The 17,199-nt window shown below is 40.6% G+C and overlaps 1 protein-coding gene across 3 annotated transcripts in view; it reads right to left on the bottom strand.

Annotated features, from left to right (window-relative positions):
* LOC146000261 (sodium/potassium-transporting ATPase subunit alpha-like) overlaps nt 1–17,199 on the bottom strand; it is a 471,911-nt gene that overhangs the window by 117,802 nt on the left and 336,910 nt on the right. For all 3 annotated transcript variants that reach the window (XM_083137721.1, XM_083137722.1, XM_083137720.1), the window contains one exon: nt 9,877–9,912. In XM_083137721.1, coding sequence (XP_082993847.1) covers nt 9,877–9,906 — 30 coding nt within the window. In that variant the 5' untranslated portion in view covers nt 9,907–9,912. The remainder of the gene's footprint in view (nt 1–9,876; nt 9,913–17,199) is intronic.

Here is a 17,199-nt window from a genome sequence, read left to right as displayed (position 1 = left end):
ACTTTTTGTTATGTTTTGATGTCACGAATAAATCCCTAAAGTTTCTGACACATGTTTATATACACCCTGTAGATACAGGCTATACTCAAGGGAGCAGAAAAAAGAACAGAAAAAATGAAAATGTGAATTTGAAGCTGGAACTTAACATCTACTGTAATAACGTAGTCAGATGTCTTAAAATATCCCTGAAATTGTTGTATTTTTCATGGAAATTCCCTTTTCCCTTTTTGGCTAAAATTTCGGTCCGAATTTCCCTGCAAAAGGGAAATTTCCCTTCAAGTGGCAACACTGCCTCGGACACGGGTGTAAAACGACTGAAGCGGTGAAGAACTTTTGGGGGTTCACAATAGCAACGGTCTTTAGTTATGTAGCATAACTAAATACCGTTGCTTGAACAAGGCTGCAATGGTGTGACGTGATAGATTTTTTTTTCGCTTGCGCTATGGTGGACCATAGGCTATTCAGATGGGCTCTGTCAGGTTTCAGGAGGGATTTGCCACTAGGTTATCCTAGGCTATAACCTAGGAGCCGCACAAAAATGGGACTCTGAAGGGGCAGATGTGACAAACACCATCGACTATTTAAAATCATAAAAATTGTGATGACAGCAAAGTAAAATAACAAGCCCTTCTACTTGCTTATTTTATGAAAGAAGGTAGAAGATGTTTATAGAATTTGATGGAAAATCTGACATTAAAATTAATACATTTCTAGTAATAGTTGACAAATTAGTTGCAGAATTGGAAAGAAGAGCAGTCGAATACCACGAATTTGAAACCCTCTTTGGTCTCCACGATAATTTACAAAACTCTTTCTTCGTAAGACGTAATAAAAAATGCTGAAATATATGTTGCATACAAGCTAATTGAAGAATGTGTGCACTTTCAAGAATTTTTAAAGGATTTACACTTCACTGAAGCAAAGTATGTGAAGGGAATTCAGCCGGTGACTATTTAAAGCTTATTCGTGAAAACCATTTAACAGTGCTTTTTCCAAATCTTGATATTAGTCTGAGGATTTTTGTGAGCATTTGACCGTCAAATGCCAGTGGAGAGCGGTCATTCAGTGTTCGAAAAAGTTTTATAAGACATTCAGGGTCGAATAGACTTTCTAGTTTGACATCCTTCGCAGCGAATGCTGATGTCCAGCAAGAAATCATTCATCAGTTAGCTGCTATGAAAGCCAGAAGGAAACAGTTTTAGCTGAGTGTCCTCGGGTTAAATATAAATGCATTGTTTTATCAAAGTTGAATAAATAATTTCTAATTAGATGTGTCTGTGTATGTTTTAAAGTTCAACTGCATGCAATTAGTGGATGTGAAGTACCATGAAAACAAAACTGTTAATAATAATAATAATAATAATAATAATAATAATAATAATAATAATAATAATAATAAACAAGAATAGCCTATAGCAAGGACGGCCTAGGATCCATCTACAGGCCGGAATTCAAACCATCGCTTGCCTGGCTTCGCAATGCAGAACCCCCTTTTTCTCCGAATTATGCAAATCTACATCTAAACTGAGTGACCAGTTAATTGTTTACATCTGTAGATGGCAACATTGATATTTTGCTCCACCAACCTGCCTTCTTCTTGACAAAAGCCATATAGCCCCCTCGGATTTCCATTTTCCCTAGAGCTCAAGTTGTCGTGCGAGACCTATAGTAGCAAATTTTCAATGGCAACTTCTACCAGTGCCGTACAGTTAGGCAACACACATAACGCCTTGCAAGGAAGCGAGCATTTCAGGATCTAGGTGACCAGTCTTTATTGCCGGTGACTGTACAAGATTATACGAGAAAAAAGTGTTGCTGCAGTGGCTCAGTACGACATTTGGCGGGGCGCGACACCTGCAGTGTTGCAGTTTGGAGACACCCTGTTTTGCTAGGATGGGACGAGGACTTAATCAGTCACTCGCGAGTGAAACATCATTTTCGCCAACTCGACTGACAAACAAGTTCTGCAGCACGGTCATATGTCACCATTTGTCACGTAAGTTCCACTTGGCTGTCATGAGACAATCGCCCCAGTGGGAGGCACAGGGCGGTCCACCTTTGTTAATATGAATAGAGCAGTAGGTGTAGAAATGGAAATAGGTGAAATCTAGGTTATAGAAAGAGTAATAAGGAAAACAGCATAAGTTCAAACCCGAATTAACCTTTTATTTGCCTGTGACTTCGATACGCGTCAAGATGGAATTTCATTTCATTACTATTTAAATAAAGCTTTTAACACAAATTTGTGTGAAAAGCACAGTTAAATTTAGAAATATCCTGAGAGAGTTGTAATTACGTTACAAATATAAAATCCTCCTTGTTTTATTCGCTAGACATCATAGCTAATTCTAAGCTGAAATTATGCCTTTTAGAAGGGAGAGAAGTTTGAGGTTTTGATTAAAAAATCTTTATTTTTTCTGTTTCGATTACTCCTACCCTGTGTTTCAATTCTTGAATAAATATACAGTATATTGGTAAAAAAATATCCTCCGAGCTTATGACGATGAGCTGGTAATAATAATAATTGTAACAGCAACAAAATTAATAGCAGTAAAATGTCCTAAATTTGCGCGAAGAAAAGTTGTTTCTGAAAGATGACGTCATAGACCCGCATCCTTTGTGTCTTCGGGTATATTAAAAGGAAGAATGGTGTACTTCCTCTTTGGACTTGTGCAGTTAATCATTTAATGACGTAGAATTCCGTCATAATGTAATGACACACGAATGCAATAAGGAAAGAATACCCGAGAAGTTGGTTGTGGTAAGTTAAAGGTTATTCATTACAATGACGTGCTTGAAAACTCCAAGAAAACACTATTCTTTCTTCTTTAAAATTTCCAGCAAAATATCAGCTCTTTATGTGCGGATTTCATCAGGGAATACACTCCTCACAAAAAGTTTGGAATATTGTTATAGGTCTTGAATGACTGGTATTTTAAGTCTACTTGATGCACAGTAAAGCCAATCGGGACTGAGCCTGCAGTTTAAAGTGTTATCCAAACCGCTATGTGCTTCCACCGGGAATCGAACCCGGGACCACTTGATTACAAGGTGACGACAATTATGAGATAGGTGTTAGGTACAGTGGCACATGTTAGCGAAAGCACGAGAACGTCTAACATACAGATACCATATGTTCTTGAATTCCAAGATCTTGCCTATCACTTATTGCCAAACTTTTTATGAGGAGTGTATAATCAATGATCGCCACACTGTTGGCGATTAACAATGACTTGTGTGCAACAATAATATAACAATTCCATATCAGTTGAACTGACAAATTCTGGATATGGGAATATCTATTCAATCCTTCACCGAACTTTTAGTAACTACACCAGACGGGTAAGGATCGTGTGAGGCAGATGAGCCAGTACTACACAACTAGTCCAAGTCCAACTGGAAAATCCAGCAGGAAATCTATCCTCGTGTGATTCAGGCATTAGTGTGCGCTATTTAAAAGGTATTACTTTTCACGCTGTAGAATGTTCTAAATCCTTGTTGCCAGCTTCAATGTGTAAACATTGGCATGTAGTATTGTAGCTTTAAGTGTATGCTATAAACTCATAAAAGCGACTAACATAGTTAGCATGTAAAGATTACCGACAATGACGACATCCCCGATGTTCCCAATGACCTCCACCACACGTGCATTGCTCAATATCTCTTAAAACAGTACTGACTGGCTTTCTTCGACAACTTTCCAGCGTAAGAGATAGGCAAGCATTCCCAGAAACCAGTCGTTACCAGCTGCCCCTGGTACACCAGGAAACTTTTGACGTCATCTGCATAAACAAGCGGAGGAAAAAAAAGAAGAACTTTTATGTCCCGTCGGCACGCTGACCGCTAACATGAAACCACGCGCGAGAATGTAGCACCATGTGCCTTTTCTTGAAGCACACACACACCTCGTAACAGAGTTGACTGCTTCCATATGGGAGTACAGGGTGCATGCAGACACTTTACGATCCTGCTGCTATAAGGCGATCGTTAAACCGACTCCCTATAACCATGATATGGAAAAATAGTTGAAATTTTGACCAGAGCATGTAAAAATTAGGATTCCGATGTAGAAAAGATTGAACTAGTAGATAGATATTCATACTACACATCAACTTATTCTTATTTCTAGGATGTTGCAATGTCTTCATTACATTATTTGAAATTGATCGTACAAAAACAAATCTACCTGCCTTTTTGTACGATATATTTCAACTCCTTTATTTCATCTGGGCATTGACTGAATAATAAAGCCAGATGTCAGCTGCACCTGGTACTGTCCTCTGACACGACCAATGTTGCCAGTACTCCTCGTAATTTTTGTGAATATGTCATAATTAACGTCTTAAGTCGCCTTTAATGCATAAAATGCGTAAAGATTTATCGTTCTTTTATCAATTCGATAAATAACCACAGAGACTATAGATACACATCGAAAATTTATTGAAAGCAACTCCACAACTGTCCTTTATTCATTATTGTTTTTCCTTGGTATAATTTTTTTTACACCTTAGTGACTTTTCCGCATACTGAACATCCATGTAGAGCATGCTTTTCTTGCTTAATGTTTAAAAAATATCAACAGAGTCATGCCTCTATCGTTTTTTGTGCAGAAGTTACGTACGTTCAAAATCTCGGTTAAGTAACTTTATGTACACCCTGTGTATACCACGTATATCATAAAATTATGGCAAGATATAAACAGAAGAAAGAAGAATGAGAATGAAAGAAACAAGGATAGAAAAATACTACGTATGGAAATAAAGGAAGAGAGAGGGAGACAGAGAAACAGATGAAAATGACAGAAGATAAAAAAGGGAAAAAAGACGAATTATATAGATTGAGAAAAAGATAAGTGAAAATATAGAGAGTTACCACTACACCATCGGGGAGAACCCAAAGACGAGACAGGCCTCCTCACATACGAGACGAGAAGAGACTATATTATCAGCGGCGTGCCCAAGGGGAGCTTGGTGGGGGACATAACCCCTCCTTTTGCTCAGTATTCCTAAAAAAAATTGAAGGCAGGAAAATATGGCAAAATGAGGGCTGACAACTATATTCCTTTTCCGGAATGTCTGGAGTAGCGACACGCAGAGGAGAAAGCTTGTGGGCGGGGCCAGACTAGGTGGGGAGACTAGTAGGCTTGCGACCTGTCATGTTTTACAGAACTACTGGACCGCGAATGACCAGTCGAGTAGACCTCTCCCGCGCGTTCATTGGACGAGGCACACATCCGCAACGTGCGCTCAAACGCGTTCGCGTTCTCTTACTCCAGACATTCCGGAAAAGGAATATAGAAAAGTGTACGTACTCCCCCCTTTTCTAAAATTCTGGGCACGACATCGATAAACACAGCCCTTACAACAAATTTATAAGACATGCCACTCTAACTGGCGTGCGCAGAGTTTTGGATGAAAGCGTTACGATGTCCGGACAGAACGTACCAGCGACAAAACGTACCACTAGGGTTTTCGCGACGAAACGTACCACTCAGATAAACACCTGCCTTCAAAATATTTACTCCGCGACAAAACGTACCACTTCAAGGAAAACGCTTGAACATGTCAGACATTCCAACACGGTGCGATATCTGCCACCCGTTTCTGGAGTCCCGAATGATGCTCAGTTAGATGTGAAGAAGTGTATGCAAGAGGCGAAGAAAAGGGTTCGAAAGGAAGACACAAGATTTACATCGATACTCTAGGCAACCTACACGACGAAGGTGAGGTTAGGTTAGGTTAGGTTAGGTAAGGTTAGGCTAGGCTAGGCTAGGTTAGGTTAGGTTAGGTTAGGTTACATTACACTTCATCATAAACTTCAAAACTATATTCAACATTGCTATTAGAACTGACATAACTAAAATAAGGAACGAAAAAAAGACGAACAGATAAAAGAAAAGAAAAAAATGTGGACGACAGCTTAACCACAGATGATTTTAAACACGCCAAAATAGCTATATATACATTATATAGTCATTTTGCCAGTCCAAAGCCTGGATAAAGTGTGATGGAAATCAGCAAAATTAGAGAAAATCGCAATTTCAGTAAATTATTTTTGTTGCCGTCCCATCAAGTGGTACGTTTTGTCGCATCGCAAATATTTTAAGACCCGAAGTCGGTCAGGTGGTAGGTACGTTTTGTCGGTGGTACGTTCGGTCGTTATATCAAGGGTTACAGCCCTCTCCAAAATTTTGAGAAATTGAACATTTAAAAAAAAAAAAGCAACGAAGAACTCGGTGCAAAACCAGAGCGTAAAATGAACCCCTATTGCCATTTTTGAGAGTGGGCACTTTTTCATGTACAGACTATCTTAATGTGTATGCAGCCTCACTACGAAGCAGCTATGCACTATATACCATTACAATGCCAGCCCCTCTCGAAAAATGAAAGCATGCCAGTGGCCACTCTTGAAAATGACAGACACGCCGCCATATTTGCAGTCCCAAGATTCAACAGAGTGACCGAGCCGGCCGGAATCAAACTGGTTACATAACGGCCAACCAGTCGCCGGGCTTCCTAGAAACGCTCTTTGTCCCAAAACATTATCTGAAGAACAAAACTTCTGAAGTTGGGGTGGGGGTGCTTTGAAACGCTGCCAGGATAATAATAAATTCGCTCAGGTTGGCCAGGAATTAAGTTCACACAGGTTCTTGGACCCAGTTGAAGGCTGGGCCTTTTTTTCAGTTCCACGCTCTACGGCTGCATTAAGTTCCCCCCCGTGTGAATAAACCCCTATAAATAGGCTAAGGTTTAGAGGATAAAACATCCGCGTTGGGTCAGGTAGTTCTTCTATACCTGGTAACCTACTCAAAGGCAAGCTACGCATACTTCCGCCTTACTTGTAATTCCGACACTGTAAAAAAAAATGACCGTAATTTTACAGTGGGATCAACGGCAGCTATACTCTATCTCGGGAATCTCTGTAGCAAGGCCGCGCATAACGATAGAGAAGGGGAGAAAGCCAGTGGGCGGAGCGAAGCAGTACACGCTGCTGCCAAGGCTGGTAACAGTAGTCGCTTTTCATCCTCCACCCAATCCTGTTCCCTCACTCACGTTCATTGGTCGAGCCCTTTCGAGTCACTACTTGCGCAGAGACTTTCTATAGTTCGCTCGCTACAGAGGTTTCCGGGACAGAGTATAGGACAACAGTGATCACCGTAAAATTAAAGTTCTTTAAAAAAAAAAAATGCCACTAACGTACGCAGGATTTCTTTTGGAGGGACTGGTATTGTAAGGGTTGATATCATATACCTTGGCGTGCCCGTTCAAGTGGGGGGAGGGTCATAACCATCCTTGGTACAGTATACCTAAAATAAGAAAGTCAACGGCAAGAAAAGATAGCAAAACGTGTACTGATACTATAAAAAGTAGCTGGCCACGCCACTAATCACATAGTTACTTTAAACATTAATTCGTAATTACCATTTTCAACCTTGGTTTAGAAGTTGTTCAAAGACAAAAATTATAATCGGGTGCCATTTTAAGGGGAGGGAGGTGTATTTATCACTTCGGTTTTTCCTGAGTTCGTTACAGCTTTCGTTTGAAAATTGGGCATCCCATTTCTCTAATTCCGTTTCGCTGAATGGCTCATCAGCATCAGATCTGACAGCTTTCCGCCATTTTAGGCGAAATGGGATACCCCGTTTCGCCTAAACCGATTGGAAAGAAAATATTGCAAGTGAGGGAAATTTTGACGGTCTCTGATGCAGCTAACGCACGGTGATCAACGCAAACCACAAACAATTCGAAACATGTGCCGAATGCTAATTACGAACAGTCACATGGGCCAAATACTCACTTGTGTCAGTCACATGAGCGGAAAAGTCAGCAATATAGCAGTTAATAGCCTTAGTCATATGTTAAGGGCTTCTTACGTTATTTCTTAGTTAACCCCTCATCTGTAAGTTATTAGTAAAATATCTATATATTCACCACAATCTAATATTTACACTGATGAGCGATACACCTCACTATTTCGCTTGCTAACTGCTGTCACTTACCGAAAGTCATCCATTTCCTATACGTTTTCAATGCAAAAGGTGGAGGCACATAGTGGATCGGATCCCACTATATACTGTAGGTCCAGTCCCGATTAGCCTTACTGTGCATAAAGTGGACTTAAAACATCAAATCAAATCAATGCAAAAGGATAGGAACAAGCGGGTTCAAAGGTTTGTTTGGGAACATACATCCGGGACATCGGCTGCTAGTGACATCAGCGCTTAACCCAATCGTACCGTCTCGGTACCATCCCTACTCCTACCCTTATGAAAATTCTAAAAGTATCGCCAAATCGTCAATTTACAAAATAGCAAATGGCCATCGCCTTCGTCTTCCTTCGTCGACTAAAAGTGATCATCCTTGTGAACCAACACTTTTGAACGAACATAGCGGTCGGCAGTTGCAAAAGAGAAAAAAAAACAATCACCCTTAGGAGAGTTGAACATTGATCCTCCACCATCTGCATGCAACTGAACGTAACAACATACGCACTAGTACACACGGACAGAAAAGTAAATGTATCAATTGAATAAAAATGCATGAAGTCTGTACCTCAGACCAATTGCTTAAGTGCATCATCGAGAAAGATGCAGGAGGGACCACTGGCGTACTCAGGATTTTATTTCGGAGGGGGCTGGAACTGTGGAATATTACATAGATGTGTTCTGGGAGGAATTCCATAATTAGCATTTTTTAAATTCGTTTTAAAACTTGTTCAAAGATTGATTGATTTAGTTTATTTGACTTTGCTTTTCGGCAAGTTTTGGCTAATCGCGAGGATGAAGATGAGTGGTGATGAGATGGATGAAGGGACAAACACGAGCATATAGGGACACAAAAAGAGCCTTACATAGGATTATCCTCGCTGCAGAATGAGGCGCCAGAGCCTTGCTAGGCTGCAAAATGCAGTTCAGCATGTACTACGTGCATGAGTGGTTGTCATATGAGTGTAGTTGTTAAAAGACAAAAAAGGTCATCTGAGGTCGTTTCAGTTACCACTTTGGTTTGTCCCTATAGTTCTTTACTGCTTTCATTTAAAAATTTAGATTTTTCTCAAAATTTCGGGAGGAGTTGTAGCTCAATCAGCTCGCCGCTGCGTATGCCAGTGTGAAGGACAAATCAGAAATACATCCATTGATGCATTATATTACAGCTCGACATAGAAATACTCACTTACATCCAGGCACGTATATAGAAATATGTTTCGGGGGGGTTCGAACCAAGTGTCTCAGGAATAATAATAATAATAGTAATAATACTGTTTAAATTAAAATAATTATAATAAATCAAATTAATACTAATTACAATACATAAATTAATATTATATTATTACACGAATAGGTAAAAATACTATAAGAAAAGAGATATAACAGCACATATTCATTACGTGCTTACCTGTAGCTAAGATTGGAATAATTTACATAAAAACAAGTGCCCTGGCAAATGAAATTAATGTCAATTAGATGAATAATCGAATATTTATTGAATAACAAAAGTGATGTTCTATGTAGTTGGAGAAACGTAAGTTTCTGATTTATATTTTATGCATATTATTTTGAGAAGTAGTGTGCATAAATCTTCTCCCCTGGAACCCCCCCTTAAATACGTCCTTGCTTGCATCATATGATGCATTTTCGCGTTACCTTTACAAATAATGCACAAAAATGCATCAAATTGTAAACCTGATTCTTTGCAAAGAACACGAAAACACACTTTAGTGCATCAAATAGATATGATGCATTTAGTTTTCTGTGTGCAATAGGATACATCCTGGACACAAAAACTGTGATAATTTCGAACTACAGAACTTCTCAGAAATGTCATAATAACGCTTCTGAGACCAGCTACTAGACTATAGTTATCAAACGATACTTACCGATCTACTGCGTCGTGGTACATCAGCCATCTTGTTCTGTAAGAGAAAGAGAGATAAATGTATAGAATCATAATTATATCAAAGTTAATTGAGTAGATGTAAAGTAGGGATGAATGTCTTCGAATCTTTGAAGATTACGATATCGAATTCGAAAATGAGAATTGGATTCAGATTTTGATATGGAATCCAAGATCTACGTCGAATATCAGTTCCAGGATTCAGAATTCGAGATTCGAATATCGGACGAACTCAGATGTGACCACCCATACACAATGAAAAGTACAAAGAATATAATACGGTGGGAATTGTTAAGAGAAAGACCTTTCGTTAAAATTCCATGTTAATTTTGATGGTTAAAAATCTACCTGTCGCCATATTTTCACCCACGTATTATGGCCGTCATCTTGGAAAAATGGTATATGAAAACAGTTTTAGAACGCGTTCTGTTAAACGGTTAATATTAGGAAAAAAGTTTCAAACAAAACTTACAGGTAGAAATATGTAGATTTGTGTGTGCCTAATCTACAACAAAACTTACAGGGTATGAAATTTTGAATAATAATTTTTTATTACCTGAAAACTATAATCAAAGTTACTTCCTCTGTCCCATAATTATTGTCCGGTACACTTTTGTTTGTTGTCCCATAATAATTGTACGATATTCAAACTGTGACATTGGTGTATACAGAAGAAGTAAATGAAAGACGGGAATGTGTCATACGACGTTATTACTCAAGGATCAGTACAAATTGGCCGATCAAGTATCCAAAAGAACATAAATAAAAAGTTACCATTTTGGCATACTGGACAATAATTATGGAACAGAGGGAGTATTATTTATGTGAGTTTTCTACTAGAGGAAAAAAATAGTATCTTCAGATCGTGTAATTTGGTTTTCAAGTTATGATTTGCTTACTTTTGACTGCAAAACTAACTTTGGTGTTCTGCTAACTTCTGAGATCAATATTAATGTTGTAAGGTTATATATTTTAACAAACCAGGTAAAATACATACCCGTAAATACAAATATATTTATTGCCCTATTTGTTACCTTACGATCTTTTATTTTAATAAATGGCTAGGTTTATGCATATTTAAAAATCAAATATTATTATAATTGTTTATGTTAATAAAATTTACAAGAATATATATAGCTCTGTCCTCTAAAGAGTCACCTGATCACTATCGTTTTCACTGGGTTTCACTTGACTGAGACCGTAATTGATAAATACCCTCAAAGTTCAATGGAAATCATAGTGTTATTCCTGCAGCTCTGCGCGATATTTTTGCGGTCTACAATATAAGCCTTTGCGATTTCACTTTCTTCAATGCATTTTTCAAGAGCTGCTGGTGCCGAGAACACAGAATATCACCAACTGTGAAAACAAAATATTCTCGTTGATTTCTTATTTAATCTACAGTTTCACGGCCATGTCATAAAGTTAGAGATCGAAAATTATAACACACTTATGTTCTGACCGAATCGCTTGATATGTTACAGCACGTGCACGTTTCATTACACTGAGGATTGCTTTATAATTTGTTGGCGAGATGCCCAGCAATCAGTGGCAGCGATTATGGAGCGGGCGTGGGTGGCAGTTGCCCCCACACTTTTCGCCTCCTCACTGTGAGCGGTTTTCCTAAATGAACGTTAGATATCGGAGGAGATAGTAAAATATAGGATAGACAGCTAAAAAGAAAGCTATACTCTATACATTGAGATCGTGTCATAGAAGATTGAAAGTTTAAAGGAAGTCGAGACCAATATCTCCGATTGTAGAGATTACAGTCCCTAATAAAAGATCTAGGCAATTTATTATGTAACAAGTTAATATTTATATATGGTATGTGAGTCCAGCACATTATACAGTATCTACTTTATGAGAAATTGATGAGGTACATGAAATAAAAAAAAACAATTAAAATATTCATACAGGGTTTGTCCGGAAAGTAATGAGACTGGGTCCAGGAAATAAATTGTATTGATCCAATTCGTACAACTTGTTAAAATTCTTCAAAGTACTCTCCTTGGCTATCGACACACCGCTGCCAGCGCGATTTCCACGCAGCGTACGTCTCCTGGAAGTCAGCTTCCGACAACCCCCTCAGAACACCCGTCGTTGCTGCTTGGATGGTCAAAACATCGTCAAAACGGCGACCTTTCAAGCTTCTTTTGAGCTTGGGTAATAGAAAAAAGTCCTCTGGGCTCATGTCGGGACTGTACGTTGGCTGCGGCAACGTGGCAACGCCGATTCTAGCCAGTAATGACGTCACAACGAACGCGGTGTGACTCGGCGCGTTATCGTGATGGAGCTTCCAGCATTTGGCAATCTCCGGCATGTTCACATTTTCACTCACAATTTCGTTCACCATTGTTTTGGGTAGATTCAGTTCTTCGGCTATCATTCGCACACTCAAAGGACGGTCTTGGTTCAAGAGTTCCTTCCCTTTGACGACATTTTCGTCCACACGACTCGTCGAAGGGCGTCCAGAGCGTTCGTCGTCCTCCACGTTTTCCCGTCCGTTCTTGAAATCTCCATGACAACGAAAAACCTGGGCTCTTGACAGGACTTGGTTATGGTAGGCCTCCTTAATCATGGTGAACGTCTCTGCAGCAGTTTTTCCAAGCTTGAAGCAAAATTTAATGGCGTATCGTTGCTCAAGAGAACGTTGCATTTTGAGCTTCCATCAATCTCGACGTCGTTTGTAAACACGGTTCGCGCGATAAGCGACCCTTCTTACTCAACCAGAGCTCGGAAGCGACTGATCCGGGTAGCGTTGGTTAGCTAAGACCCCCACCACCAATCCCGCTCGTGGCGGACGCGCTGTTGACGACTGGAGCGCCGTGCGGTGGCCAGTCTCATTACTTTCCAGACAAACCCTGTATGCACGGAGAGACAAATAGGCTAGTGTAGATAATGTATGTTGAACTAAACTAGAACTGATACCTGTTACAATCCAGCAGATTATATATCTTTACAGCTATAATAACTTCTGAAATATTGATAAGTCACATTATATCTATTATCTGCACGGCCAGACCTATGTATATAAGTTAAGTAGATATGTCAGAATGGCAAATTAGTATTTTTACAAGTCCAGTAATTCGTGCGATAGGCCCGCGGTGGTCCAGTCAGAGGTCGTCTGACTGTAACTGGGGAGATCCGAGTTCGATTACCGGGATGGGTGATCTCAGGTGGACGGCCTTGCATAAAGTGGCTCTGCTGTTCACCCGACCTCTAATCAAAGGGCATCCGGTGACAACACAGGGGGTGTAAAGGCGGCCGAAGCGTGGTGATTACTCCAATGTGGCCGATATCGAGAATGAGTGGAGCCCATTCATGGACGACCACCGTACCTCATATATGGCACAGAGGATCTCGCTACCGAAGTTGCCGGGTTCGAATCCCCGCCTAGGCATGTTATTTGTGAGTCCCCTTATAAATTTTATCTAATCGTCATCCATTCTCATCGCCGCGATTAGCCAACAGTGGAAGAAAAGCGACGATAAATAACAAAATACAAATGTAATTAATTAAATTAATTAAGACGCTAAGGATGAGTGACATGAAGAAATTGATGGAGGGACATTCACAAAGAACACCCGTGCTCAGGCCGGATTCGAACCCGGGACCCCTGGCGTCGTAGCGCGCTGTGCACGTAGTGTCAAAACGAGGTGTCAAACAGAAATGTCTTGTCCCGGTGACCTCTATACGCCATGAAAGTTTGTGTGGTGACAACGTACGTTGTATATGTTTTGTTCTTGCTCTACATTATATATGTCGAGACTCGAGACGAGACCAAGACGAGAACGAGATCATTGTTTATAAACCGGGACGAGACCGAGACTGCGAAGTCTCGTGTAGCCTCGTATCGATACCATCCCTAGCAGGGTGCGAAATCCTGTTGGTGGGGAAGGTGGATTTCCCATATCAACACTCTTGTCCTCAAAACTCACCCACCCAAAATTTCCAGGTGGTCGGGAGACTTTTCGTTATAACAACAAAAGATAAGCAATTAGTTTTGATTTCAAATGGACCCTACATTTTGCTAAGAAAGATATCGAAAACATACACAAATTAATGTGGGTTGTGACTGTTGAGTGCTTTCTCTCTCTCTCTCTCTCTCTCTCTCTCTCTCTCTCTCCAACACCTACAACACTATGCGAACAAGAATGCAAGACATGAAATCTAATTGATTTATAATAATAGAAAGCAAGAACTAAACAAAAACTTACACATAATAAAAATATTTAAACTAATTTGTAACGCTTTGACATTTTTATCCAGTTAGTAAAGGAATTATTAGTTTGCTTCTTGATAAATACGAGTATATGATGCATATCAAAATAACTAATTAATTCCTTTTTGTATATTTAACAATAATATTTTTTATTTTTGTTACAAACAGTATTTGTTTTTTTGTTTCTTTTTTTGTGATTGTGTATGATTCTGTATGCTTGGGTTTCTTCCATGGTTCTGTGCAGTTTAAAAGAGCCAATAAGGTTTGAACTTTCAGCCCTCCCCCATGCGACGAGGGAGGAAGTATAAATATGGCCTCTGGCAGAGGACAGGACAGAGTGTGTTTATGAACTGGATAGCAGAAGGGAGAGCGATCTTCGGGCTCCAGTGGCCTCCCTGAGAAAAAGCATCCCGAGGCAGTTCTTCCGATGCTTAGCTTCCACTTGGCAGTTCTGCCGTGGGGCTCAAGTTAGAGGAATGTAAATTAGAGAATTATTGGAAGAATCCGAGCCTTGTTTTGTTGAATTGTAAATAAATGTATAAAGCCCATTTCTGCGAGTTTTCAGCAATCACCCTGCAACATTAACTCAGTAAGTTCTTGCCTGTGATTGATTCTTTGGTTCCGAGCGCTCTGGTGAGGAATGGGATGGGAACCCAGGACTAACGAGCCAATTTAGTTGTTTATTGGGGTTTTCCTGCCAGAAGCGGCCCGGTAAGGGTGGAGTGTTGCGGAACATTTTTTAATATTTAATTTACTTTTATAGTTAATAACATTATAAATATGTGTCATATAATATATATATATATATATATTCGTGTGTGTGAGTGAGTGTGTGTGTGTGTGGAGATTAAGATCTTCGTCCCCCCCCCCCCTTAGCAGTTTCCAATGATTTTACACCCTGATCCCTAGTAATAAGGTAATGTGTTTTGGACCTCTCCCTACGCAGGCCACTTGCCTATTAGTGTCCTAATATATGAAGAATGGGAACTATTTTCGCTGTCTTCTTAACTCATAAAAGAAGAAAAAAGAATCTATTGAAATCACTTCCGAATTTAGCAGGCAGGACGCCAGCAAACACGGGAACTACATGAACGTAGGGATGTGTCTGAAAGAGAAGCATCCGCAATGCAGTCTCCCCGTGGAAGGAGCCCGGCGTGTGGGAGGACCCAAAAGCTGGGCCTTTAGGCGGGGCAGACGCTCACTCATCGACCGTTCATTCGTCAGATTTCGCGACCACGCCCCCTTTGCCCCCGAAAATCGCGATCGTTTGTCACTAGGCAACACTTAAACGTCCGGTCTGATGCCGCTTGTGTTGGGGCTCCTCCACGAGCACACTAAAAATCAGACACTCTAGAGATGTCTACTTTTCTCCCCCTCCCTAAACATGTTCTCTGCCCGCCGCTTCCGCGAAATCCCGGATTATACAGGGTGCTCACATTGTACCGCGTCGCTTTTCCACATCTGTGATGACCTTGATAGGTGGGGCTGCAATCTCAGTTGCGCCTCGGTTGCCAAGCCTATCGCCCGTCCGGCCAAATAATTTTTGTCTTTTACGTCCAAAGGCAGAGAGAATAACATCACATGAACCCTTGATCCAATCGGCCTGGACTAGTCGCCATGAGGAGGGGAAATTCTGAGGTATTCTGCTTTGCCAAACGTACTTGTGATGACAGCAAAACAGGTGGCAAAGGCATCCCCAAATGGGCCAAGGCGCTGCTAGACAAACAAATAGGTCTCTAATTCTCACTCTCCTCCTGTACTGCGAGCGAAGGGTGCATGTTGACAGCAGAAGATGCAATTTACGACTGAGCAAAAATCAGGCGTTCAGCAACACCACTTTTTTGCAGTTCGAACCTCCCCCATCTGGAGACGAAAAGTCTGGGTTTGTCCAAATTGGATCTTTGGCCCGACAACCGACAATTCTACATTTTTGAGTCTGTGGGAGTTCCGTTTTTCTTATCAACATCCATTAATTTCTCTCATAAAATGTTTTTTCTAGCTTTGTTCCCTTCTTTTGTCCCCTTTTCTTTGTTATTTTTAATCTTTGCGCTTCACTCAGGCAGATACTATAAGCTTACAGTGGGTTTGGCAACATGTGACGTATCTGACACTTGTTTATTGATTGATTGATTTTGTTTATTTTACTTCGCATTTCAGCCACTTTTGGCTAATCGCGAAGATGAAGATGAGTGATGATATGATGAAATTGATGAAGGGACACTCACAAAGAACACCCATGCCCAGACCGGAATTCGAACCCGGAACCCCTGGAGACACTCGTTTGTTTCTTCCCCTAGTAGTAAGGGGTGACCCTTTCTGAAGGTGTCCAAATGTCAACCTCCCTTCCATGTAGTACACCTCGGACTGTATTCTGCAGACTAGCGAGGCTCTGGCGTCTGGACTCGCAGCCAGCATAATCTTCTGTGGGACTGTGCTGTGTGCTGTCCGTATGTGTTTATGATTTCTTATTCCGTCAGTTTCATATTTCCGGCGGAGGCACATAGTGGTTCGGATCTCACTTTAAACTGTAGGTCCAGTCCCGATTTTCCTTCCTGTGCACAAAGTGGACTAAAAACACCAGCTCAATCAATCAATCAGTTTCATCTTATTACCTTTCATTCTCATCTTCGCGATTAGCCTAAAGCGAAGTAAAATAAACCAAATCAATCTTCCCAGAGTAGCGTTCAAGAGCTTGAGCCATGGTTGATTGATTTGATTTATTTTACTTCGCTTTTTGTGCCACTTTTGGCTAATTTGCGAAGATGAGGATGAGTGATGATATGATGAAATTGACGAATAGACACTCACAAACATCCATGCCCAGGCCAGGATTCGAACCCGGGACCCCTGGCGTCGTAGCGCGATGTGCTAACCACTCTGCCGCGGGGGCTGGCTAGCTTCAGCCATGGAAGTGAACGAACACAACGGCTGGGTCAGCACTGAAACTTGAGGACTACCACCGGCAACTGAACGTGTGACCGGTCACACCAAAGTTAAAAGGTTATTATATGAAGACCTGCACAACATGAGAGCCACAGGAGTTCCCGATCACTTGGCTTTGTCCGGGTTGGTGTAGGAAGG

The sequence above is a fragment of the Lepisma saccharinum genome, chromosome 16 (genome assembly GCF_977018435.1).
Source record: "Lepisma saccharinum chromosome 16, izLepSacc3.1, whole genome shotgun sequence".
Lineage (NCBI taxonomy): Eukaryota > Metazoa > Arthropoda > Insecta > Zygentoma > Lepismatidae > Lepisma > Lepisma saccharinum.
The sequence above is the reverse complement of the archived record's forward strand: the minus strand, read 5'-3'. Positions and strand labels throughout refer to the sequence as shown.